At 51.2% G+C, this 15,655-nt stretch overlaps 7 protein-coding genes across 7 annotated transcripts; 3 read left to right on the plus strand and 4 right to left on the minus strand.

Annotated features, from left to right (window-relative positions):
- Positions 1 to 1,297: 1,297 nt before the first annotated feature.
- BJY04DRAFT_188522 (uncharacterized protein) lies at positions 1,298 to 3,729 on the minus strand. The gene is made up of 4 exons (XM_073711239.1): positions 3,488 to 3,729; positions 3,376 to 3,426; positions 2,376 to 3,321; positions 1,298 to 2,213 (listed from the first exon to the last, which is right to left on the minus strand). The coding sequence occupies exons 3-4, from the start codon at positions 3,150 to 3,152 to the stop codon at positions 1,710 to 1,712; spliced, it is 1,281 nt and encodes a 426-aa protein (XP_073571455.1). The 5' UTR covers positions 3,153 to 3,321; positions 3,376 to 3,426; positions 3,488 to 3,729; the 3' UTR covers positions 1,298 to 1,709.
- A 173-nt stretch (positions 3,730 to 3,902) lies between these two features.
- BJY04DRAFT_188524 (aldehyde dehydrogenase family protein) lies at positions 3,903 to 5,559 on the minus strand. Its single transcript, XM_073711240.1, has 4 exons — positions 5,245 to 5,559; positions 4,714 to 5,168; positions 4,595 to 4,655; positions 3,903 to 4,542 (listed from the first exon to the last, which is right to left on the minus strand). Exons 1-4 carry the CDS (start codon positions 5,542 to 5,544, stop codon positions 3,922 to 3,924), a joined length of 1,437 nt encoding a protein of 478 aa, XP_073571456.1. The 5' UTR covers positions 5,545 to 5,559; the 3' UTR covers positions 3,903 to 3,921.
- Positions 5,560 to 5,962: 403 nt separating this feature from the next.
- BJY04DRAFT_218086 (NAD(P)-dependent alcohol dehydrogenase) lies at positions 5,963 to 7,356 on the minus strand (the record flags this gene model as incomplete). The annotated part of the gene is made up of 6 exons (XM_073716231.1): positions 5,963 to 6,034; positions 6,091 to 6,162; positions 6,218 to 6,268; positions 6,318 to 6,617; positions 6,668 to 7,098; positions 7,152 to 7,356. 6 exons carry the CDS (start codon positions 7,354 to 7,356, stop codon positions 5,963 to 5,965), a joined length of 1,131 nt encoding a protein of 376 aa, XP_073571457.1.
- Positions 7,357 to 7,961: 605 nt separating this feature from the next.
- On the plus strand, positions 7,962 to 9,165 carry BJY04DRAFT_218087 (phosphotransferase family protein; the record flags this gene model as incomplete). Its single annotated transcript, XM_073716232.1, has 3 exons — positions 7,962 to 8,051; positions 8,120 to 8,415; positions 8,472 to 9,165. The coding sequence occupies 3 exons, from the start codon at positions 7,962 to 7,964 to the stop codon at positions 9,163 to 9,165; spliced, it is 1,080 nt and encodes a 359-aa protein (XP_073571458.1).
- Positions 9,166 to 9,896: 731 nt separating this feature from the next.
- Positions 9,897 to 11,190, minus strand: BJY04DRAFT_188531 (fungal specific transcription factor domain-containing protein; the record flags this gene model as incomplete). The annotated part of the gene is made up of 2 exons (XM_073711241.1): positions 10,762 to 11,190; positions 9,897 to 10,708 (listed from the first exon to the last, which is right to left on the minus strand). Coding segments are annotated over exons 1-2 (752 nt in total), but the record flags the coding sequence as incomplete, so codon positions are not given.
- Positions 11,093 to 12,664, plus strand: BJY04DRAFT_227725 (uncharacterized protein; the record flags this gene model as incomplete). Its single annotated transcript, XM_073718695.1, has 8 exons — positions 11,093 to 11,185; positions 11,228 to 11,336; positions 11,399 to 11,511; positions 11,565 to 11,683; positions 11,765 to 11,794; positions 11,850 to 12,088; positions 12,121 to 12,329; positions 12,394 to 12,664. 8 exons carry the CDS (start codon positions 11,093 to 11,095, stop codon positions 12,535 to 12,537), a joined length of 1,056 nt encoding a protein of 351 aa, XP_073571460.1. The 3' UTR covers positions 12,538 to 12,664.
- Positions 12,665 to 13,062: 398 nt separating this feature from the next.
- On the plus strand, positions 13,063 to 14,826 carry BJY04DRAFT_207427 (cytochrome P450; the record flags this gene model as incomplete). The annotated part of the gene is made up of 3 exons (XM_073713855.1): positions 13,063 to 13,726; positions 13,783 to 14,481; positions 14,537 to 14,826. 3 exons carry the CDS (start codon positions 13,063 to 13,065, stop codon positions 14,824 to 14,826), a joined length of 1,653 nt encoding a protein of 550 aa, XP_073571461.1.
- Positions 14,827 to 15,655: the final 829 nt, after the last annotated feature.

The raw sequence follows: 15,655 nt of genomic DNA on the forward strand, positions 1-15,655 counted from the left end.
AGCTGCTCGTGGGGTCGAGGCCTCGCCACGAGTGGACGCTGCTGGGCTTTGGGACGGGTTTCGTGCAGGTGGCGGGGCGCACTTAGTAGTAGCTGTAGGATTTTTCTCTGGCTGTGTTGGATGGGCCTGGTGGCCAGCGGCCGTGGAGAGCTGTTGACTCTTCGGCGAGGAAGTATTGGGTAAAATTGAGGACGGGGAGCTATATTGTGTCAATGGCGAGGGGCGGGCGGAGGATGATGGTCTGGTAGATTTCTCGAGTGGTTTCCCGCGGTCTGGGTACGCCGCCACATAACGGGGTAGCATAGGTCCTTTGCCCGTGAGCGGGTTGGCGGGAAGCTGGTTCATGCTCTTTGATCCTGTGGGCGATGTCTGTAGTGTATATTTACTTTACTTGTCGGCCATCTTTCTGTTGATAACGAGGGTAAGGGTTGGAGCTGATGGGCGTAAGAAACATACACGATGCTTCTGGCTGTGCAACTGGGAATCGCCAGCACTGCTAGAAGTAGGGGTGGGACTCTCATTCAGTCGAGGCTGCTTCTGCGGCCGAGGTCTCTCCAAGTCCTCCGGTCTCGATGCAGAGGCGATAAACGTCCTCTTTGCAGATTCGAGCAACGTCCTCTTGGGAGTCGACGACACGCTGGTGTTGCTTTTAGCGTCCATCTTGGTATAATGCGCCTGAGAATGTTAGCCCTGTCCGCCACCAAGGTCGGTGCCACATACACTCCAATGCTGAGATAGAGCCGCGGCGGATCGGCCAGGGAAGAAGCCTTTCTGAGTGGAAAAAAACCTATTAAGCCCACTGTTCTCAGATCGGACCGGACAACAGTATCATACCTGCTGAAACTCAGGCCAAGATAGATGGGAGTATTGGCGACGCTTGCCAATCAATCTGCTCGTTTCCTTGGGCGCCCACCTGATGATCGGGGTGGACCGGCGAGTTCTTATGGCTGGCTTTGATGGTTCTACTGGCATTCCAGAAGCTCCGCTTGTATTCAACTTCTATCATGTCAGCCAGACACCGCTGGTCGGGATAACAGACCTACTTGTTGTCAGCTTAAAGTAAAATGTTGTAGGGAGTTTGGAAGTTCGTTTTGTCGAGTAAAAGAAAAAGAAGGGAAGTTAGATGCGAAAGGTAGATGGTTTAAAGGACGAGACTGGAGCGGGAAAGAAAATATAGGTTTATATGCCTTGCCCCAAGCCATAGTGAATATCTGCAGCATGGACGATGTCAGCATCTGCTGAACTTCGAATGTCACAGTAAAGGTGACTGTAAAATTCACGGACCGGCAACAGCGTGATCGAGAAACTAGATTTACTCCTGCGTCCGGTAGAGGAAAGATGATCCTCAACGGCATATGGATCGGCCAAGTGGGTGAATACCATGTAATACGTGTGATAGGAGCTGATGTCGCCGAGTAGACACCTATTCATTCATGAATAACACAATGGCCTGAGCGAGAGAAAGGCCCGATGGAGGTTGTTGACGACAAGGAAAATATCAAAATAGGTAACAATAATGCACCATACAAATCATCTCCCCTTTCCTACAGTATGGCTGCCTTGAACAGTCCCTGTAAATCTGGAAACATCTTTTCTTTCGCGATTGAGCTCTTGAGGTAGATATGATTAGTATGTATATCAATATCAATCTCAGCGCAACGGTAACTGGGGCAGTCCTGAAATCTGCGTTGAAGTCTCGCTCATCGGCTTCATTTTGGCATAGGCTGTTGGCCCTCACACCCCTGCCTTGGCGCCCCTTGGTCAGACTTATGCTGCTGCATTATATTGAAAAAGGAACTGAACCTAGTCATGAATTCTTCAGCCCTGACAAGCCTGTCTTTAACGTCTTCCCTCTCCTTTTCTATTTCATGTCTCTCTTTTTCCCGATCTTTACGCATGTTAGCCACCTGATGTCTGAGCGCTTCCAGCTGCTCGGCTCCTGAGCTCTCAATGATCTCGAGCTGCTTTTGCTGAGCGTTGACACATGCCCTTAAATCAGCAGTTCTTTGCTGGTCCTCTGTCTCAAGTTGCGCGAAGCGAGCTAGCAACTGAAGGGCGCCTGCGAGACAGTCTTCCTTGGTAAGAGATGAGGCAAAAGGGCCGAGCGGATGAGGTGGATGCGGGCCATGACGCTCTTGTTTCGGCCTTTCAGATGGTCGGGCGGTACCTTCTGCGGAAGCTAAGGCCCCGGGACTGGGTACGGAAGAATGCTCCTTTGGTGAATTGTGAGTCACGGTACGTGGTTTGATGTTCTGTGCGCGTGTGTGATGGGAATCTATGCTTCGAGGTTCTGTGCTGATAGTAGGACGAGGGAGTAATGGGGCGAGTGTGGGTGCAGTCTTTGGTTTATGCTGGGAGGCCAGAGGATCACTAACAGGGCTGTTTAGAGCTTCTGTCTGGGTTTGGATGCTGCCCTCGGATGCGTGTGTGTTTGCGGATGGGAGGACCTCAGCAAATGTGTATGGCGTACGCGGTATTGATTTGCTGTGGTTTGCCAATGGCGCCGTATTACCATTGCGGGCCCAGTATTCGGACCCTATTGTAGGATTTGCGGTTCTAGGCTCTGCAATTGCAGTACCTCCGGGGGAGTTTGTTCGAGAAACAGGAGGGGTGTTTTGGAAGCCTATCGAAGCCGCCATAGTGTCCTTGCCATTGTCTATTAGACGTTCTTGGAGGGCTTCTGTGGTTGAAGGCTGTGGACTCATGGTAACCTGTGTCGCGGGCGAAGTCCACGATAATTGCGGTGATTTACTGGTGGTATTTGCAGCTGCGGTGGTATTGCTTTCAACACCCGTTGATTGTGATGTACGATTCGAAAACGGTGAGTCTATACCAACGATCGAAGGCTGATCAAGAGATGGCCTGCTGGGCAACGGATGGGTCAACGTTGCCTTTGGCATTGTCGGCGATAATATCGGCTGCAGGTGCTCTCGCGCCGGGACACGCTTGTTCGGAGTCTGGCGCATGAATGGGGAGTTGCGTAATTCTTGTGTACGCCGGTGGAGAGCTTGTTGTATGTGCAGCTGGAAATTATTAGACAGACGAACTAAGTAAGGTGCAGTCATCCAGGGGACAGGATGGCTGTCGTACGGGTTTTGTTTCGCCGTTGGGCTCGATGTCACCGTTATCATCACTTTCTTCGTCGAGTTCATCCTCTAGTCTTGATTGTTTCTCCGGGCGTAGCATCTCCGAACCCATAGCTACGGGCGTAAGGGGGCGTTTAGCAGGCTCCAATATAGCGACATTGGAGCTGATAGCATAGCTCTCCTTCATTTGTTGTTTGAGAAGAAGGCCCTTTCTATTGTTCGGCTGGTTTAGCTTCTGGATGCACAGAAGGGTCAGCTCTGATGACATGATGGAGAGGAAGGTACATACACGCCACTCAGCGTAGAGGGCAATCTTAGTCCGCCCGGGAAAGAGGTTTCTCTGTGTAGGAAGGTTAGAATACTGTTAGAAGGTAGAAGTGAGTAAGTGGAGCTGGAAGTACCTTGTGATAAGTCTCCCAGGTGGTATTGGGATCGTAGGTCTGTAAGAGCTTTATTCGTTCATCATCGGACCAGGCAGCACCGGAACTCTCTCTGTCACGCCCAGGCGACATCTGAGGGGGTTTGGCAGACATGAGTGAGGTGGGAGGTGGGAAGAAGTGAAATGTGATCAGTTCCGATGATAGATCCCTTGAGATACCGTAATCAGAGGAAGGCGCCAAGTTAGGAAGCAAGTAAAGCAGGCGCGAATCTCGGGAATTTTTCCAACAATATTAATGAGAAAGGGGAATATTATAGGGATGATTGCATTTTGCGGCGCAGAACTCATGCAGTTCACTCTCTAGGATTCACCAATCAAAGATAGTCACTCTTGTTATGATAAGTCAACTCTTGGCTTTGTTTCAATCACATCTCTCAGCCAATGTTAATAGGTATCTCACTTCTTGAGGAACAAACTCTGAACATTACACCATCCCTTCAACCCTTCCACCCCCGACTCCGTTCCAATCCCACTATCCTTATGTCCTCCAAAAGGAACCTTGGGGTCAAGATCCAGATGTGAATTCACCCACACGCTGCCCGCCTGCAATTTACCCGCAATCCTCGTCGCTTCCTCCAGATCATTCGACCAGACCGACGCCCCAAGACCCATGCGGGTGCTGTTAGCTCGGCCGATCACATCCTTCTCCTCGCTCCAGCTCATGAACGGCACGATCGGCCCAAACGGCTCCTCCGTCGCGATTCTAGATTTCTCATCTGGCCGATCGATGATTGTTGGCTTGATGAAAAATCCAGGTTTATCGCTGCAAATCCCACCATTGGTCCGTGCGAGGTCTCCCTCACCAACCTCCGCGAAGAAGGTCTTGACTTTGTCAAACTGCATGGAGTTCTGTACCGGGCCCATGAACACCCCTTCCTGGTCGCCGGGGCCAATGGCGATATTCTTGGTAAATGCGGCTGCAGCGGACAGGAATTGTTCGTAGATGGCCTCATGCACGTAGACGCGTTTGATGGCGGTGCAGATTTGGCCGGAATTTATAAAGGCAAATGTGGCGACCTGATACGCCGTTAGTACCTGGTCGGTCGGAAATTACTCCAAGAAGACGTACCTTTGCAGCAACAGCTTCAATGTCAATATCCTTGCAAATGATCGCGGCATCTTTACCTCCCCTGGTACCTATTATTAGCCCATCTGGCTGATCCAATCAACACGACGGTAGAAACTCACAACTCCAAGGTGACTCTCTTGAGCCCCTTACTAGCCGCCTCCATTACCTTCCTCCCCGTCGCCGAACTCCCCGTGAAACTAATCTTGTCGACGCCCGGATGAGCAGTCAATAACGGACCCAGCCCCTCATCACCAGAGAGGACCTGGACCACTCCTTTCGGAAAGAAGCCCTGTGCAAGTTCACCTAGTTTCAAGGCCGTGTATGGCGTGTATGGGGACGGCTTCAAAATGACCGTGTTTCCCGTGAGAACCGCCGGGGCAAGCTTTTGACAGAAGATCGAAATTGGAAAGTTCCAGGGGATTATGCTGACGCCGACGCCGATAGGGGTGTATCGCAGGAGTGTTCGCTTCGAATCATCCTCTTGCAGGACCTGGTCCTTTAGAGACTCGGCCAGGGTGGTGGTTTCGCGGAGGTAGTTCACGGAGCCGTGAACTTCCATAGTTGCGAGGAACAGCTGCAGCATCGAACATGGATGGTTAGTATGGTACTCTTTTCTCTGTCTCAAGGGAGATGGTGTGGGATGAACATACAGGCTTCCCTTGTTCCTGGACGAGCAGCTTGATGAATTCATCTGCATGCTTCTCATACTCATCGGCAAAGGCGAGGACGACTTTCTGTCTCTCGGGAAATGGGGTATCGGACCATGTAATGAACGCTTCTTGAGCAGCATTCACGGCGTTGTCGACGTCTTCTCGGGTTGAGACAGGGACTTCAGGATTGGGTTCACCCGTTGCGGGATTGATGCCATGGCGCTTCTCTGCTGTATCTGAGAGCTGCCCATTGATGATGTTCTGAAAGTTTGAAAAGACGTCGAAGGTGGGAGCAGCCATGTTTGGTATGAGGAGACTGAAGGTTTGTTGAAGCACGATATCTCGAGGAAGGTCACGGCTTTTTTTATAGCTGTTCATTGCAGTGGGGAGGGGCATCACTCCTCTATCCAGACATATGTCCACTGTCGCCCCATCGGCTACGGATTGGGATTACCTCGGAGATACCCCACTCCAAGTTTGCGAGCAGGGTCGAGCTCACCTTGATTGGTACATACTTGAGAGTCGACCATCTTGGCTGTCATCATTGATCTCCGAGCGGATTGAGAATGTAAGTTCATTGGTCTCAGAAGCTACATGTTACTAGTTTTCGATCCACTAGGACCCCAGAACTAAGCCACAACCCTCTGAACGGTGAATTGAAAACTACGACGAATTTGCCCTCGGCCTCTCTCAGCCAGTCCACCGTGTAGGGGCAGTCTTACCAGGTAAGCACAGGCTTGAGCACCGCACCACTATGTAGTTGCTCCAGGGCGGACCCAAACTCAGCAGCCTCAGAGGTGATTGGTTAGCTCGTCTATACTTGCACACGGGCTGGGATCGACCCACCGGGAAGAATGTAATCAGCTTGTCGATGGGGAATCGCCCTTCACGATACCATTTGATCATTTGCGGAATTGCCTAGGTGTTGAGGTCAGCGGTTGTCTTAGATCAGGCAAACATTCCTGTGGCTCACTTCTGATGGAATGCAATTCCCCTCGATGCATCCTGTGATTGTTTTGCCGTTCTGCTCCAATGTTATCTGGCAGTCTACGGTCTCTAGCGAAGAGACTTACCATGAACAGATCAGAGATATCAAGACCAAGTTTGTAACCTGGCGGCGGGGAGGCAACATGCACCATCTTGCCCTGTGAGGAGAGACTTTGGACGGCGGCGTCGATCAACCACCCTACACCTGTTGTGTCGACAATAACCGAAGCACCGCTGGACGATATACTGCGGACCGCCTGCTGAAAGTCAAACTCTGGGATGGTTGTATTGATGATGTGTGTCGCGCCGAGCAACTCAGCTGACTCCAACCGAGACGCAAACCTGTCAACAGCAATAATTGTCTTGCTGTTTCGTATCTTGGCCGCCTGCTATCGCGTCAGCATATTCCTGTAGGCTATACTCTACCGAAACACACCATCAGAGCAGCCATGCCCACCGCACCCATTCCCATAATCAAGACCACGTCGTCTGGGCCAGCATTCGCCACATTCACAATGGCACCCATCCCAGTCTGGAATCCACACCCCAGGGGCGCAAACAGGTTCAATTCATCGTCACTCTCTAACAAGTGGTTGACCTTGACCACACTAGCCTCCGCGGCGAGAGCATACTCCGCAAAACTCGACTGCCCAAAGAACCTCGACCATGTTTCTTCCTCACTGCCTTTGATAGTGATCGCAGCACCTTTTCGTCCAACGTAATTCTCCAAGTTGAAATCGCTGCAGTACATCGGCTTTGAGGCTTGGCATTGGCTGCAGTCGGCGCAGGAGTAGTATGATAGAAGGATCTTATCGCCTTTGGCGACACTAGTGATGTTCTTCCCCACTGCTTCAATGATTCCCGCACCTGATACAGGTTAACTCAAATCTTGACTTGTGGATTTCCTATTGGGGTCCCACCTTCGTGCCCCGGGATCTTCGGATAGGCGATCCCCAGCGGGGTGCCGCTTGGTATGGAAGATAGCAAAATATCCGTGTGGCAGATTCCGGTCGCTGTTATTTTGACGAGCACTTCATCATCTGAAGGGGCCTTTATCGTGACACCTTCCAGGCTCCAGTTCGGGTGGCCAGTTGGCTCACGGGCGACAATCACTTTCACGTCCATGCTGGGAAGATGGTCTTGGCCCAAAGTTCGGCTCCTGCGCTATCACATCAAACAAAGAACGATATGTCTGTTGATCGAATTGAGCAAGCGGGAGATAGCGATCATTTATCAGCTCCTGGTCAACCCCGCTGCCATGCCGAACCGCGCTTTGTTTGTCACACGTTGCGCGTCACTCGATGTGACAGGCGTACTGCGTAGGCCCTTCCGCTAGGTCTACGCAAATATGTCAGATCTAAGCGCCTGGACACGGATTATATGACACTGCGGCCATTCGATTTCTATGCTTTGCTCGCCGCATCCGAGGGCACAGGTGGCATTTCCTGCCCGGCGAAATATTAGCCCACTACCAACCACGGACATGAGCTACACTGCCACTCTCGGGTTGAATTATGTTTTTGAGAGCTACAGTATAAGTTGTTACCGTGCGACACAGGGGGGTTCCCCGCAGTGAGCAGCGCGTGCCGAGCCTTGCGGCTTCGCAAGCATCCGAGGTTGATGCGGGGTAGGTTAGGTAGCTCGTTTGACTGCTCTGATTTGGGATACTATTATATGACGTTGTCGCTTCTTCTTCCGGCTTCCGAGTTAAACATCTCTGGCATGACCAAATGGCTGGCCCCGTTAGACAGCCAATCGACATCCCCTCGCTCGAGGAATACATCACCAACCACGCTCCGTCGATATCAACGCCACTAGATGTAAAACAGGTGCTATATCCACAGCTTATCAAGTGTTATAAATCTTACTGACCACAAACTGTCGATAGTTCGGCTTCGGCCAATCCAACCCAACATACCTCCTCGCCTCCCCAAATGGCCATCAATATGTCCTCCGAAAGAAGCCCCCAGGAAAGCTCCTCTCAAAGACTGCACATCAAGTCGAGCGCGAGTACCGCATACTTCATGCCCTCCAAGAGACAAACGTCCCCGTCCCGAAAGTGTATATCCTCTGTGAAGACGACACCGTAATCGGGACCGCGTTCTATATCATGGAATTTCTCGACGGCAGAGTCTTCACAGATCCGTTCATGCCCGGCGTGTCTCCGGTGGACCGTAAGGAGATGTATGCCCCCGCACTCTAGGAGATATCTAATTTGGTCGAGAAGCTGACCTCGATAGGTGGCGGTCCGCCCTCCAAACCCTCATAAACCTACACACCCTCTCCCCCTCCGCCCTGGGCCTCTCAACCCTCGGCAAACCCACCGGTTTCTACAACCGACAGATCAAAACATTCACCTCCCTCTCCCGCCACCAAGCAACAACCATCGACGTCGAAACCAAAACCCCCATCGGGCCCCTGCCGCACCTCGAACAAACAAGCAGCTTCTTCACCAGAAACCAACCAGCGGACTGTACCTCCATCGTGCACGGCGACTACAAGATCGACAATATTATATTCCACAAGACCGAACCGAGGGTCATCGGTGTCCTGGACTGGGAAATGGCTACGTTGGGCCACCCCCTTTCGGATGTTGTTAGCCTTGTCGCGCCATTCCTACCGCATGTCTGGGGTGGGTCTGCGCTGAATCCGGGGCCCCCACCGGCGGATATCGGACTACCTAGCTTGGATGAGTGTTTGGCTCTCTACGCCACATCAGGATATGATGTTCGTCGGGATCTCAAATGGGGACGGGCGTTTGCGGGCTTCCGTGGGGCGGTCATCATGCAGGGGATTGCGGCGAGATATGCGGTTCGGCAGGCGAGTAGTGCGTCGGCGAAGGAGTTTGGGGCTATGGCTTGGCCGACAGCGGAGGGGGTTTGGGGCCTTGTGCAGGAATTGAAAGTGGAGGAGCAGGAGAAGGGAAAGTTGTAGACCTTGCAGGTTCTTTAGGAAGAGCATGGGGGTTCTGACGGGTGTCCTCTGTGCTACTCATCCTACCAATAAGATAGTGGTCAGCATCCCTCAAGTCTATTTCTCAGTGCATCTATCATACACTTCGATATGATCTACCATCCCAACACAGTGATCATATCATTGGGATCTCGTAGTCTTCGAATATTCAAGATGTGTAGGTTCACTTCTCGATAAACGTGCTCCTTGGCAGCACTTTGAGCTGTATCGGCGCTGCTATCCTGGCGTTCTGCCCGGTAGCGAACAACTCACGGGGACATTCGCCATAGTCAAGGTCAAGTGAGAATCCTTGGAGGTCTCGCATCAATATAATCGGTGGATCTATTCTTTCCCAACAACTGCCGCAGACTAAAAGTTCTCAAAATCCGTGTACCTATGGGGATTTATCCACTCCCTAGCCCTGAGTGACATATTGTCGGCTTCTAGTACTTTCTCATCCGATGGCCCAAACGGCAGCTCTCTCTTCTGAAGGGCGACGGAGTGTTCCAGGAGAAATCTCACCATCCACCCATCCAGCTTGTGCGGTTTGTTCGACGATAACAGGCAGATGTTTTGGAATGTCATCAGGCGGTTGATCTGAAGAGAACGGTCATTAGACTGATTTTATTTGGATAGATATTGATATTGATAGATCATGAAGTGGAGCTTTTCGTGCTCTTTGCCTAATCAGGATTGTTAAAGATCATACGTACCATCGCGCCCGTTGCGGGCCAATATCGCTGAAGGTCTATTAGTGCCTCGAAGTTTGTACTGAGTTCTCGCCGCACTCGGGGGAGCTCTTCGGAGTTTCCGAAGAGTATGCTGTGTAGTAGAACCGATGACGAGACGGCTGTCATATGCCCGATGGTGGGGTAATTTGCTTCGCATCCTTCTAGTTGACGCGAGAGGTGGAGAAGGCTGCTGAATGAAGAGGCATGATGCTTGCAGCGGGCAGCGTAGGAGCCGTAGGTCGTAGACGACAAGGCCTACCTATCCTCAAGGAACCGGAAGTAAAGTAGAGTTGAGTAATGGTGGTATGCAAGATGCAGGGCAATGAATGGCCCACCTAAACCGTTATGCTGGTGGCTGTGGAGATTTGCGATTGTGAACTGAATCTCTACTGGGAGCATGCCATTCCATGTCTCTAGCTTTTGACCCAGGTTCACAACCGTCTGATCTAGTTCGGTGATGTCAGTATCGCCGAAGGCGAAACGGCGGTTCAGGCCCTGAATTGGGCCGAAGAGGCGGACGAGGGTTATCATATAGGCCCAGAGGCCTTGTTTATAGGGAACATTGGGAATGTTTTGGTCGGGGGGAAGTGAGCGAAAGGTGTCTTCGTCCAGGGGAAGGCGAAGGAACCCTCCAACATCATCCATATGGCGAGGTATACCGAGTCCTGAAAAGCACCAGCGATCTGCGATGTAGAGAGACCACCAGATTCTTGCCGCGGTCTTACGGGCAATGATGGAGCCCCCTATAGTACTAGTATGGAGGTGTAATATCTCAGCCATGCTAGTGGCAATTCCTAATTCCATGTTAGACTATGGGGGTTGTTTAGGTTAGTTCGGGGGCTCTTACGGACGTATAATGCTTCAGAAGAAGTTTCACAGTTCCCTGCGCTTAGGGTGGAAAGCAGTATACATGTCTGTAGATTCTCGAGGCCACCGTTCTCCAGATCCGCCTTCAGTAAACGCTTCGCTTCTGTTGTTAGCTGGACCTCCAGATCACGACGGTTGGGGTGGCCAGAGAATTTAACTCCAACCGCACAGATGGCACAGATCAATCCCCTCCCCATAGAGCCACTATGCAACTGCGACCGTAGGGTTTCTGGATGAAAGATGCTGTGCGGCCGATCGTGGACTTTGCCAAGGTAGACTTCAACCAGCTCCAGGACTGTTTCCCGGGGCAGATGACCCGCAATCGCTGTGTGGATGATTATAAACCAGGTCAAGCTCAGGTCACTCACTACGCTGACAGAGCACGAGACGGAACTGCACTCATTGTGAACGAAGGCACCTTCGTCGACTGGACGGGCTGCGACTAGAAATACTCTCCTTTTATGATCACCGAGGACCACGCCGCAGCCTGGCGTACAGTCACAGATGCAGTTCACAAGGAGGGTGGCAAGATCTTCTTCCAAGCGTGGCATGCAGGTACGTTGCGACCACTTATAATATAGCCCTTGCTTACTTTATTAACCCATAACCTGAGACAGGCCGACGCCAGCACGATCAAATGCCGATCATCAAGGAAATGGGAGGGCGAGTTCTAGCCCCGTCTAGCATCAAAGCTGATGCGGGAAAGTATCGTGATCTACCAGGTGCCCCTGTAGCAAATTACGCACCCTTTCCCTTAGAGCATATGACTGACTCGTTGAATAGGGGCACACGGGAAATGTTGTAGCAATCGAGGACCCGCGTGAGGTTGTGGAAACGTTCCGCCACTCGCTACAGCTAGCTAAGAAAGCCGGCTTTGATGGCTCGGAGCTTCTGGCTCAAGGGTGGGTGTTCTCTCCGGCTTAACATGGAAACATCTACTTGCTTAATACTGACTCTTCTATCTCTCTGCTCTCTTATTCTAGTGGTTACCTACCCCAGCAGTTTCTAAACACGTGAGTCTACTCTTCGTTGTCTGGAAGTGTCCGCGACATGCTAAACACGGTACAGTCGAGCCAACAAGCGAACCGATAGCTACGGCGGCTCAGTTGAAAACCGATGCCGTTTCATTCTTGAGATCGTTGATGTTATCAGTCAGGTGTTTGGCGGACCAGAATTTGTCTGTGTGAAGCTAAACCCCACCGACTTCGTGAATGACTCGGTGGTCACTTTCGATGAGATGAAAGAGACATACACCTACTTGATCAAGGAGCTGGTCGCTCGCAAGGTCAGGATCATCAATCTTTCCCGTCGAGGCTTGAACATAACGGCGGCACCGGAGATTTCTTTGGGCGTACTCCTCGGCCGGCTGAGCATCCTCTGCCCCCTGGTTACGACCCTGTCCTAGACTTTGGGCCTCTTGTCAAGTTTCCTGGTAGCCTTTCGCTGCTCATGGCCAATCATGACTACACCGTTGAGGAAGCAGACCGTCTCGTGAGGGACGGAAAGCTGGATTTGATTACGTTTGGTAGACCATTTAACTACAATACTGTCAGTCTATCTCCCGGTCTAGGGCCTTTGTCTCTCAATGACCTGCTCTAACTATACGACGCAGGATGTTGTCTCACGAATTCGTCATGGGATCCCCCTTTCTGACAATACTCGGGGCAACGCTGTGCACTATGGTCCTTACAAGGCTCCACACGAAAACTATAATGACTGGCCTGCTGCTCCCATCAGTGACAGAGTTATAAGTTAAACCGGCGCTGCTGCACAGACATGTCCCTCAGTGGTGGCGGGTAGCTATATCAGGAATTCATAGGTTGATATTTTGTATTAGATAGAATATAGAGACATCGAAGAGTGTCTATATATCTCGAATCGAGTCTAACCAACGCTCTGATTTTTTTTTTGGTTTCTCCAGAATAGTCGGGAAGAGCTTGGTAAGGTATCTGCCCAGCAATGTGAGCTCGTGGTAGTCACCCTTCATTACTAAATCTGTAGGGAATATTTACAATGATGTATAATCAAACACAGCTGAAGAACGATCTGATCGGTTCGATACGGAGTCCGGTTCTTATTTGGGGAAGATCATACGCTCAGTCCAATCAGGAACAGGAGAAGGAGGGCTGGAGGTTAAGCCAGTAAGCCCTAGCCTGGCAAGCGCAGAGTACTTCCTTTTTTTTCCAAGGCTGGATCTTTCTTTGAGACAGCTGGTAGACTACATAACGAGCATGGAAGTAGCAAGAGTGCTCTGTTTCCCTTGAGAAGCGAGACCACCCAAATGGATGTTCAGAGCTTCTACACACCCGAAGGCCTGACGGTCATCGCGGCGATCGCAGGCCTAACAACGTATATCTTCCATTTCCACAGAGGCGAACACCATCTGTACCCTCAGCGTAATATCAAAGTGTTTCTTACGCTCTACCTTGGTCTACTCTTCACTCTCAAATATGTCAGCCCAACCGCGAATCCCTTTGAAACCTCCGCCTTCCCTGTAACAATCTATCTATTTACAATCATAGGCGCCATGACTTTCTATCGAATCTTCCTTAACCCTCTGAACAAATTTCCGAGCAATTTCCTCGCGAGGCTGACATCGTTCTCCATGAGCGCTCGTGTGTTCAAGGAAAACACCATGTACCTCGACCTCTACGCCGACCACAAGAAATGGGGAAAGATCATCCGTTTCAGCCCGAATGACATCTCAGTTTCTCACCCGGACGCAATTCGTGTATCCATGGGCCCAACAGCAAGCTGTGGAAAAGGAACCTGGTACGACTACGAGCAGCCATCCTACTCGATCCACTCGGCCAGATCCAGAAAAGAGCACGACCCAAGACGCAGAATCTGGAGTCCCGCATTCAGCGATAAAGCCCTAAGAGGGTATGAAGAGAGGGTAGTAAACATCAACGAGACACTCGTTCGACAGATTGACGGATTCAACGGTACCAATTCCACACTTCCATATCTTGAATTATCCCCCTCTAATACTGAGAGCCAGGGAAACCCCTCGACATCTCCACCTGGATCCGATTCTGGGCCTTCGACGCCATGGGCGACCTCGCCTTTGGCAAATCTTTCCACATGCTCGAGTCCGCAAAGTCCCACTGGGCCATCGACATGATGACCGACTCTGGAAAAGGCGCCGCCCTGGCCTTCCCGTCGTGGTTTGTGCGTCTCCTCATGGCTATTCCCGGCGCGAAGCGCGCGTACTACACTCTGCTTGATTTCTGTGCAAAGCAGATCGACGAGCGGATGAGCATCCAGGGAAAACAGGCAAACCCGGACATCACGCACTTCCTTATCGAGCATTATCTCACGGTCAAGAGGAACAGGCCTAACGAGGCCAAGGCGGAATTGCAGAAGTTGCATCTGGATAGCCGGTTGGTTGTTCTCGCGGGGAGTGATACGACGTCGGCGGTAATGGCGTTTTTGCTGTATCATATTGCGAAAGAGCCGGGGCTGCTGGGGCGCTTGAGAGCGGAGATTGAGGGGTTGATAGGGGATGATGCGAAGATTGAGAATCGAAAGGTTCAAGCGGCGACTTTGTTGAATGCTTGTATTAATGAGACGATGAGGCTGCATCCTGCGGTGCCAAGTGGGCTGTACAGGAAGACGCCGGCTGAAGGGGTTCATATGGGAGGGGAGTTTATTCCAGGCAATACGACGTTTTTGGTTAATTTCTATGCCATGGGCCGTGGTATGTTGCCGCCTCTGGTCCTTCTACCGCATTGCTATACTGATTGCGTGGATAGATGAAGATAACTTTGCCCAGGCTGACGAATTCATCCCCGAGCGCTTCTCAACACGTCCTGAACTTGTCAAAGAGAAAGATGCATTTGCCCCGTTCTGGGGTGGGCCTTTTGGGTGTCTGGGGAAGAACCTTGCCTTGATGGAGATAAGGCTCTTGACGGCGATCCTGGTTACGAGGTTTGACATTGAACTTGCGCCGGGTGAGGTTGGGAGTCAGCTGTTGGCTTCATTTGATGTGTTTACCCCGGGGTTGAAACCTTGCCAGTTGGTGTTTAAGAGGAGGGTCTTTTAGGCAGCGTATCTGTAAGACTCAAAACTAATCCATGGTACAAAGAACGGCCATATATTATGAGAAGAATTCTGTCCCAGCCAGGACATCCTCTCTAGTCGTAGAGCCGGAACCTCTTCAGTGTATCGACTGCATGTCCTCAACCCGGGATTCCGCTCAAGGCGTAGATGACCGTCGAGTGTTGCGCGAAATAAGCTTGAGAACACTACGGTATCACAGATTTTATTAGTTCAAAACCGACAGCTGCATACTTGATCGAGGGAGTTCATAAATAGACGGCCCCCACCCACGCCCAACTGTTAGACCAGGCTAAACAGCTGCGCTATAGCCCAACAAGGCGAGCACTGGGGATTGCCAACGCTACTAAAAGCGGCCCAGGGCAATTATCCCCTTTAGTGAGTGCAGGATGCCTCCGGCAAGGCCGCATGATGCGTGCCATACCGAATTTACTCTTAGGGTCGTTTCAGCCACCAGACTATGGCTTGTATAGTCGAAGAGCGAAAGGCTATGGAAGGTCTGGATTGAAAATGACTCGCTGGCTTCCTCGATGCCTCCCTCGATGGCATGCAGGGCGCTGACTCGGCTTATTGACTGCCAAAACCTCCTGGTTGTGAAGGGGTTAGGGCTGCTGCCGATGTGTCCACCGTGCTGGGTAGCATATATAGAGCGAGGTTGATGCACTTTCATCTTCGTACCGTTTCTACGTTTTGAGTGTCTGGACCGATATCTACTATAGTTTGTTTCATAAACCGTGGCCATTAAGCAAACAGGTTAGTGATGATTACACCAGCCCATTCGTCAAGACTAACCTCAAGTCGTTTCGAAATCCCAG

This window comes from Aspergillus karnatakaensis, assembly GCF_047715665.1.
Source record: "Aspergillus karnatakaensis strain CBS 102800 unplaced genomic scaffold BJY04scaffold_23, whole genome shotgun sequence".
Taxonomy (NCBI): Eukaryota; Fungi; Ascomycota; class Eurotiomycetes; order Eurotiales; family Aspergillaceae; genus Aspergillus; species Aspergillus karnatakaensis.